At 40.1% G+C, this 9,984-nt stretch overlaps 1 protein-coding gene across 2 annotated transcripts in view; it reads left to right on the plus strand.

Moving 5' to 3' along the window:
* RGN (regucalcin) overlaps nt 1–8,737 on the plus strand; it is a 12,215-nt gene extending 3,478 nt beyond the window's left edge. Inside the window, exons 3-6 of one of the 2 annotated variants that reach the window (XM_006753323.2) lie at nt 3,127–3,342; nt 5,862–5,993; nt 7,193–7,347; nt 8,318–8,737. In XM_006753323.2, coding sequence (XP_006753386.1) covers nt 3,127–3,342; nt 5,862–5,993; nt 7,193–7,347; nt 8,318–8,368 — 554 coding nt within the window. In that variant the 3' untranslated portion in view covers nt 8,369–8,737. The remainder of the gene's footprint in view (nt 1–3,126; nt 3,343–5,861; nt 5,994–7,192; nt 7,348–8,317) is intronic. The other variant, XM_006753324.2, reaches the window with a different exon arrangement.
* The last annotated feature ends 1,247 nt before the right edge of the window (nt 8,738–9,984 follow it).

A 9,984-nucleotide genomic window follows, 5' to 3' on the forward strand; every position in this document is an offset into this window, starting at 1 on the left:
TCGCCAGTCTGACAGGTGTGAGATGGTACCTCATTGTTGTTTTGATTTGCATGTCTCGGATCATTAGTGACTTTGAGCATGTTTTCATATGTCTCTTGGCCTTCTGTATGTACTATCTGGAGAAGTGTCTATTTAGGTCCTTTGCCCATTTTTTGATTGGATTGTTTATCTTCCTTTTGTTAAGTTGTGTGAGTTCCCTGTAAATCTTAGAGATTAAACTCTTACCTGTGATAACTTTGGCAAATATGTTTTCCCATGCAGTGGGCTTTCTGGTTGTTTTGTTGATAGTTTTTTTTGTGTGTTTTTTTTTGCTGTGCAAAAACTTTTTATTTTGATGTAGTCCCATTTGTTTATTAACGCTTTAGTTTCCATTGGCCTAGAAGCTGTATCGGTGAAGAAATTGCTTCGGCATATGTCTGAGATTTTGCTGCCTGTGGATTCCTCTAGTATTTTTACTTGACTCCATTGTATGTTCATGCCTCCTTTGTCAAATATTGAGCATAGTGGTTTGGATCAATTTCTGGGTTCCCTATTCCATTTCATTGATCTATATGTCTGTTCTTGTGCCAGTACCAGGCAGTTTTGAGAACAGTGGCTTTGTAATACAGCTTGATATCTGGTATTGAGATCCCTCCCACTTTGTTCTTCTTTCTCAGGATCGCTGCAGCTATTCGGGGTCTTTTTTTATTCCAGATGAATTTTTGGAAAGTTCAGCATATTTCACAGACCTAGAACAAACTTTCACCCTCATTCTTAAAGGATATTTTCAGTGAAGATAGAATTTCAGGTTGACACTTTTTTTTTCTTTCAGCAAATTTAAAATGTGTCCCTTCCTTCTGACCTCCATGGATTCTCCTGAAAAATTTATGGTCATGGAACTCATTATTCCCCCATATTTAATATGTGATTTTTCTTTCATTAATCTCAAGAATTTCTATTTTACTTTAGTTTTCAGAAATTTGACTATGATGTGTCTAGGTATAGGTTTCTTTGGGCTTATCCTGTTTTGGGTTTGCTCAGCTCCTTGGATCTATAGTTTTGTGCTTTCCACCAAATTTGAGGAGTTTTGAGCCATTACTTCTTAAAATATTTTTTGGCCTTGTATTCTTTTTCCTCTTCTCTAGGAAACCAGTATGTTAGCTCTTTTATTGTTGTCCTACAGGTCCCTAAAGCTCTGTTCATTTTTTTCAATCTTTATTATCTCTGTTGGTCAGATTCAAATAAATTTCTATTGACCTAACATAATGTATGCCGACTCTTTCCTCTGTCATCTTTTTTCTTCTGTCAGGTCCATCCAGTAAGATTTTTTAAGTTCAGTTATTTTTTCACTTCTAAAATTTTCATTTGATTATCCTTTATATCTTCTATTTCTTTGCTGATATTTTCTATTTTGAGTTTTATTTCAAGATGGTTTACAAATTGCTCATAAGAGCTGTTTTAATCTTTGTTAAATAATTCCAACATCTGTGCCATTTTGCTCTCTGCGTCTGTTGCTGCTTTTCCTATACAAATTGAGATTTTCATGCTTCTTTGTGTTGCCAAGTAATTTTGAACAGTATCCTGACCATTTTTACTATTATGTTATGAGACCTTGAGTCTTGTTTAAATCCTATGAAGAATGTTTATATATTAGTTTTAGTAAGTAATCTGTATGTTTAGGCTCAGACCTCAGACCACAAGTTACAACCTGCTTTCTCTTAGGTGCCATTAGGTTTTGTCCCACATGCATGCCACTTGGTAGTCAGTCTGAGACTTAGAATGAATTCTATCCACAGCACCACTCTCTGTTTGATATGCTAATTGGAATCATATCCATGCATGTACAAGTAGAATCTGAGTCCAGATCACAGACTCTTTTATGGGGTTGCATTCCTGTGCAACACCCCCTTCACTCTCTTTGGGTACATTCAGCTTGCTGGAACTCTCCTTTCATTCCTCCAGCCTGAAACCACCCATATCTATGATTGTGCTCCCTCGAAGGTCAAATGGCAGGAGGACAGAGAGAGAGCGAACATAAAAGCAACCGTGTTCGGCTCTGCTCTTTTGACTTCACCAAATGGACCAGAATGTTCCTTCCCCTCAGATATTTGATTCCTGTAGTTTTCTGTTGCTGGACATACTCTACTGTTGCTACCCTTGCTGCAGAATTGCCTGGGGACCAATGCGTGAGAGAATGGAGAAAAGGGAGTGGAAATTGCCAGAAGGAGAGGAGTAGGGGGAGATAGAAGAAGGGAAATTGGGGATAAATGGTGATGGAAGGAGACTTGACTTGGGGTGATGAACACACAATACAATATACACATGATGTGTTGCAGAATTGTGTACATGAAACCTGTATGATTGTATTAGCCAATGTCACCCCAATAAATCCAATTGGAAAAAATAACCAGGGTATTTCTTCTACTCCTCTGAACCTCAGGAGTTTTCTTTTCTGCTCCTGGAGCCACAACTAGAGGGTTTCTCTTGGATCTCTGTCTGCACCACAGTACTCACTTCAAGTTCAGACTGTGCTAAATTCAGTTGCAGGGTGCTGGGGCATCCTGGAGGATAAAATGGAGAACTCAACACCAACTAAGTGGTACTTCAAATTCTGGTGCTCTTCTCTGAACTTCCTGACATTTACTTTTCGGAGTTCTCAAACAGCTATGCCTTGCATTTTGACCAAGTTGTATAGTTGTGCTCAGTGGGAGAAAATGATATTGGTGCAGATGGACTCCTTGTTATCTGGAACTAGAACCTGTGTGGTTTTGATTTGCATTACAAGCAAGGTAGTTGTCATTTTTATTTTCATATATTTTTATTGATTTCAGAGAGGAAGGGAGAGGGAGACAGAGAAACATCAATGATGAGAATCACAGTTCAGCTGCTTTCTGCACACTCCCTACTGGGGACTGAGCCTGCAGCATGGGCATGTGCCCTGACCGTGACCTTCTGGTTGATAGGTCAACGCTCAACCACTGAGCCATGCCAGCTGGGCAGTATTGTCATTTTTTAAAAATATAGGACCCAGATTGGGATTGTATAAATTCCTTCATTTAATCGTGAGAAGGAACCCTGGTAAGAAAAGATAGTGCCACCATGGGCAAGATGCTGTGGGGCTGAGCTCAGCGGTCTTTGGTTTTGTAGGCACCATGGCTGAAGAAACAGCCCCAGGAGTTCTGGAGCGGCACCAAGGGTCCCTGTACTGCCTCTTTCCTGACCACCATGTGGAAAAGTACTTTGACCAGGTGGACATCTCCAATGGCTTGGATTGGTCCCTGGACCACAAAATCTTCTATTACATAGACAGCCTGTCCTACTCCGTGGATGCTTTTGACTATGACTTGCACACAGGAAAGATCTGTACGTACTTTTTCATTATTTTTCTTAATACTGCTCATATTTTTTCTTATGTATATCATTAGTAAGCTGCCTGTCCCTTCACCCATGTGTAAAGATCCTTACTTCGTCAAATAGAGAGCTGTCCAATGATATTATCCTAGTATGGTAATGATGACACAGACTTGACTATAATGCAGTCAAGCATGGCTCTTAACACAACTAAATGTGGCCACAGGTAGCATAATATGGATAGATCTTTAATCTTCTTTCTTTTTAAAAAAAATATATTTTATTGATTTTTCACAAAGAGGAAGGGAGAGAAAGAGTTAGAAACATCGATGAGAGAGAAACATCGATCAGCTGCCTCCTGCACACCTCCTACAGGGGATGTGCCTGCAACCAAGGTACATGCCCTTGACCGGAATCGAACCTGGGACCCTTCAGTCCGCAGGCCGACGCTCTATCCACTGACCCAAAAGGTTTCAGGTTTAATTCCCAGTCAGGGCACATACCTAGTTTGTGGGTTCAATCCCTGAGTAGGAGCATATGGGAGCAACTGATCAATATTTCTCTCTCACTTCAATGTTTCTATCTCTATCTCTATCTCTGTCTCTGTCTCTACTTTCAATACATATATATCCTCAGGTGAGGATTTTTAAAAAATGGAAAAGTTTTTTTTTAAGTAGTTACAGATTGTTCAAGTCCATCAATGGGCTCTAAATGAGCCATAGTCGGAAACTGGGAGGAAGGAATTATTGAGAAGAATTTAGAAGGGATTACTTGAAACTGTTTCATGAAAGGTGCCAAACCACAAGAGCAAAACCAGTAATTAAAATTACTTGAAAAATATCACAAGATTCTTGTGTAGATTTAATCAGAGCTGAAGCATTCCAGTACAAATGTGTTGTCTTCAAATATTTAGTGCTCTTTTTATAACTGTTTTTCTCATCTTACTTATGCATGGTTTTACTATTTTTCCTATTATACCTCACTTTTAACACTGCAATGTCCTGCATTTTGGAGTGTAAAGTTCCTCTGGATTTTGATGTTTTTTGATACTCTAATTCCCTGTTTAAGGCCAGCTAGTTGATTTCAGAACACCCCTCCTTTCAGAAAGAAACTCTTCTTTTTAAAAAAAATATATTTATTGATTTTTTACAGAGAGGAAGGGAGAGAGATAGAGAGTTAGAAACATCGATGAGAGAGAAACATCGATCAGCTGCCTCCTGCTCACCTCCCACTAGGGATGTGCCCACAACCAAGGTACATCCCGGAATCAAACCTGGGACCTTTCAGTCCACAGGCCGATGCTCTCTCCACTGAGCCAAACCAGTTAGGGCAAAAGAAACTCTTCTAGGATGTGAGGGCGATCTGGCTGCGACATCTGTCACCCCATTGATCGCCAGGGTTGATTCGGCTGATCTGGCTGGCTAGGCGGGTGTCCCCCTCCTCCCTCACTGATCCATGTGTGTCCCTCCCGAAGCTGGCGCTCGGGTTGAAGAGGACGACCTTCCCCACAAGGAGAGGACTGGTCTTCGGTCAAGGGTATACGAGTAGCTGCGCTCCCCTGCTAGAACCTCCAAACAAGCTCTCAAGAAACTTCTAATATTTCGTTTTGATAAGGTGATTATGAAGCATTAGTCAGGCAGAAACAGAACTCATACATTGTACTAGTTTTTGTGAATGAATTGGTCACATGGCACCATTGAGTTGCCTTCTAGATCTTGAGGTTAATCAAAGTAGGCATTTTTGTAAGTAAAATTGCAAAGGTCTAACCACAGGCTGAAGTACAGGGTGTCCCAAAAATATGTATACACACTTTAACAGCTGATAGCTCAATTTTGTAAATGAATTGTATTTTAATAAACACTGCCTTTATAATTATTCAGAGTGCATGTATACATTTTTTGGGACACCCTATATATCTGAGGTGGTCATGCGGGGATTCAGTTCAGCCTCAAAAAGATATATTGGTATTTTATTTTATTTCATATTTTTTTATTGATTTCAGAGAGGAAGGGAGAGGGAGAGAGAGATAGAAACATCAATGATGAGAATCATTGATTGGCTGCCTCCTGCAAGCCCCTATTGGGGATTGAGCATGCAACCCGGGCATGTGCCTTTGACCAGACTAGAAACAGGGACCCTTCATTCTGCAGGCTGAGGCTCTATCCCCTGAGCAATACTAGCTAGGGCTAAGATTAAAGTTTGATAGGAGATAAAAGGGAGCAGGGGGAAGCCCCCATTCTGCTTTCTTTTTTCTCTCTGAAAACTTTGATAGACATGTCTGTACCCAACCTAAAGGATGAATCCACCCCAAATCATGTGGTGAAAATCCTTTGTTGAGGGGTACCCATCAGATTTGTGGTCATTGTTTAGAGTTAGGAATCCTTTTGAACCATCCCGCCTGTGGTTCCCATACACCAGAACCCAGATAAGCAGAAGTGGTCAGTATTTATAATCACTTGATTCCTCATTGTTTGGTGCTTAGTATTGAATAGCTTGTTGTTGGCGGGGGGTTGCTTTTTTTCAAACCGTAGCCAACCGCAGAAGTGTTTACAAGCTGGAGAAAGACGAACAAATCCCAGATGGAATGTGTATCGATGCCGAGGGGAAGCTCTGGGTGGCCTGTTACAATGGAGGAAGAGTGATTCGTTTAGATCCTGAGACAGGTAGGCTCACAACACAATGGAAAATCCCTGTCATGTCTAGAAACACCAGACACTAGGGACTGGAGAAAATTCATTATTAATAAAGTTAGACAGGAATATTCAGGGTATCCCTCCAAATGAATACACACTATAACAGCTGATAGCTCAGTTTTTTAAAATATATTTTTTATTAATTTCAGAAAGGGAGGGAGAGAGAAATAGAAACATCAATGATGAGAGAGAATCATTGATGGGCTGCCTCCTGCATGCCCCCTGCTGGGGATGGAGCTTGCAACCCCGGCATGTGCCCTTGACCGGAATTGAACCTGGGACCCTTCAGTCCGCAGGCCCACACTCTATCCACTGAGCAAAACCAGCTAGGGCCTGATAGCTCAATTTTGAAAATAAAATATATTTTAATAAACACTGCCTTTATAATTATTCAAAGTGTGTGTATACATTTTTGGGGGACACCTTATATTCAAAGGCATCAACTGGATGATTTTAGAAATCAAGGCCAAATAGATAGCCCCCAATTTATAGTCAGAACTTCTTTTCCTATGCAGATAAGTCTTTTTGCTCAAAACAAATTGTCAGGGAAGGTAGGTGCAATACATGGTTGAAATGTGACCTCCACCAACTTCTTTAAACTCTTCTATTACTCTGGGAAGGGTCCTGAAAGCTTTTGCAGGTTGGAAATTTGCTAGAAATAGACTTTAAACAAAATATTTGGTGCTCTAGGGCAGTGGTCGGCAAACCGCGGCTCGCCAGCCACATGCGGCTCTTTGGCCCCTTGAGTGTGGCTCTTCCACAAAATACCACGTGCAGGCGCGCACGTACAGTGCGATTGAAACTGCATGGCCCATGCGCAGAAGTCAGTTTTCGGCCTGGGCAAGTCTATTTTGAAGAAGTGGCGTTAGAAGAAGTGGGGGGTGTCGATCGGTCTGGCGACAGGAGACGCAGCACATTCGGGCTGGATTCGCAGCGTGGGATTCATGCGCAGGAGTTGAGGATGGGAGAGGTGGAAGGGGTCAACCTCAGAATCAAATTGAGGACATTTTTAGCAAAGGCCAGCTTAGGAGGACCCTAATGAAGTTAATAACAATGTACCTACCTATATAGTTTAAGTTTAGAAAATGTGGCTCTCAAAAGAAATTTCAATCGTTGTACTGTTGAGATTTGGCTCTGTTGACTAATGAGTTTGCTGATCACTGTTCTAGGGAAAAGACTCCAAACTGTGAAGTTGCCTGTGGATAAAACCACCTCCTGTTGCTTTGGAGGGAAGGATTACTCTGAAATGTACGTGACCTGTGCCCGGGATGGAATAGGCCCTGAGGATCTTTTGCGACAACCTAAAGCTGGTGGAATTTTCAAGGTGATCTGGCTATTTCTTTTCATTGAGGATGAGGTGGGAGATCCTCAGTTAAGTATAATCAAGTGATCGGTGCTTTTTCATACTTCCAAGACATAATTCCAGTTAGCATTTTAAGCTCATCATGCTACACTTAAAAACGTTTTACTTAGATTTTCTAGACTGAAAGTTATCTGAAATCCAGGACAACATTTTTAGACGCCTTTTACAGTTCTTAAAAATAATTTTTACTTCAGTAGTGTTTGCTGAAATTCTATAAATCAGTAGAATGGGCTTGGAAAACCAGTATTTGAAACATGTTTATAAGATCAGTTGATTGGCCCGGCCAGCGTGACTCAGTGGTTGAGCGTCAACCTATGAACCAGGAGGTCACCATTGGATTCGCAGTTTGATTCAGGGTTTGATTCCCAGTCAGGGCACATGCCCTCAGGGCACAAACCCAGCTCATGGGCTCAAACCCTGGTGGGGGTGGGGTGTGCAGGAGGCAACCAATCAATGATTCTCTCGCATCATTGATGTTTCTGTCTCTCCCTCTCCCTTCCTCTCTGAAATCAATAAAAATATATAATGAATAAATAAATAAGATTAGTTGATTGTTTTGATGTCACAAGAATATTTTCAGGTTTTTAATTTTTTACAACAAAACAAATACTGATAAAAAGTACAGACTTTTTAAGCTGAAAAGAAATTTAGAAATCATTTGGTTCAAATCCCTTTCTTAATAGTTGTGAAATTATAGAAATAAATTCAGCTTTAAATCCCAGTTAGTTGTAAATGATTGCTGTTTAGATTATTATCTGTGTGAAAAATTGGGTTAGATCATAAATACCTAATCAAGTAATTCCTTTTTATGATAGGGAATAAAATAAGAATAATAGGTGGTTAAATATATAATGTGAATCATAAAAGTGCTTTTGAAAAATGCCTGTGGATTACTTTTTATCACAGTTTCTCTCTTTTCTTTTTTTAACAGATAACTGGCCTGGGGGTCAAAGGAATTCCTCCCTATCCTTTTGTAGGCTAAGTGACAGACCTTCTTTCCTACTGGAGGAAACTTTGCAGACAGCTAGAAAATTCTGGAGCTGAAATTTCAATCTAGTTACTAAAAACTAAAGCAATGACGTTATAACAGAATTACATTTTTATTTACTATTTTTTAAGTGTAGAGATTTTTAACAAGGAGTGGCAGGTGGGTTTGATAACATACTATAAGGCCTTCTGCAAAGGTACTACAAAAATGTCAAGAATTGTTCAACTGTCAACCAGCCTCTTGATTCTTTACAAATTGCTGGTGGACAGGGGCAGAGGAAAGAGACTATACCTGCTCTTTATTCTGCAGTTCATACTTACTATTCCTAAAGCTTCAAACGAATAAATAGCAATCTGCTAAAGATCTACTACAATTATGTTCCTTTTTATTTTCATCATAATCTTATAAAATGTGCTGCAATGGTAACCTACCTTCATCTTACTCTTCCTATATATTATTTTTAAAATTAAATAATGCTAGAGGATGTGAATTAAACACTTTGGCAACATCCATGGTTCCAACTGCCACCTCGTAGATATAAAAGTAATATGTTACTTTGGAAAGAATATTTTAAAATAGCTTTATTGAGTTATAATTGACCTATACATACTTAAAGTACACAATTTGATAAGTTTGTTCCCACAAGCAAGATAATGAATCTATGCACTACCCCCAAGACTTTCCCTGTATCCCTTTGTAATCCTTTCCTTTGGTTCCTCTGTATGCCTGCTCCCATCCCAAAGAAATCACTGATCTGATCTATGTCACTATACATTAGCCTTAAAATTTATTTATTTATTTTTAAAAATATATATGCCGGAATCAAACCTGAGATCCTTCAGTCCGCAAGCCAGTGCTCTATCCACTGAGCCAAACCGGTTAAGGCTTATTTGTTCTTTTTTAAAAATGTTTTAGATATTTTAGTTCTTTTAGCATTCCATATAAATTTTAGAATCAGCTTGACTATACAAAAAATTCTGCAATTTTAATTGAAATTGCTTTAAATCTGTAGAATAATTTGGAGAGAATTGGCATCCTTACTATTTTGACACAGCATGTCTTTCCAATGATTTAGTTTTCTTTGATTTTTTTTTAGCTATAGTTGACATACATTCTTCGATTTCTTTCATCAGCATTTTGTAAGTTTCAACATGCAGATCTTAGACATGTTTTGTTAGATTTATATACAAACTAGAGGCCCAGTGCACAAAAATCGTGCACAGGGGCAGAGGGGTCCCTCAGCCTGGCCTGCACCCTCTTGCAATCCGAAACTGCAAACTCCTAACTGCTCACCTGCCTGCCTTCCTGATCACCCCTAACCACCTCTGCCTGCCTTCCTGATCACCACTAACAATCTCCATCTAAGCCCCCACTGCGGCAGCTTCATCTGGAAGGACATCTGGAATGATGTCCGGAAGGTCATTCGGCTGTCCGGTCTAATTAGCATATTACGCTCTTATTATTATAGACTAGAGGCCCAGTGCACAGATTCACGCACAGAGAGGGTGGGGGAGGGGTGGATTTCCTCAGCCTGGCCTGGGCCCTCTCGCAATCCAGGATCTTTTGGGGGATGTAGCAGTGCACCAAGCAGGAGGCAGCCAGGGAGGAGT

This window comes from Myotis davidii, unplaced genomic scaffold, assembly GCF_000327345.1.
Source record: "Myotis davidii unplaced genomic scaffold, ASM32734v1 scaffold411, whole genome shotgun sequence".
In the NCBI taxonomy this organism is placed as follows: Eukaryota; Metazoa; Chordata; class Mammalia; order Chiroptera; family Vespertilionidae; genus Myotis; species Myotis davidii.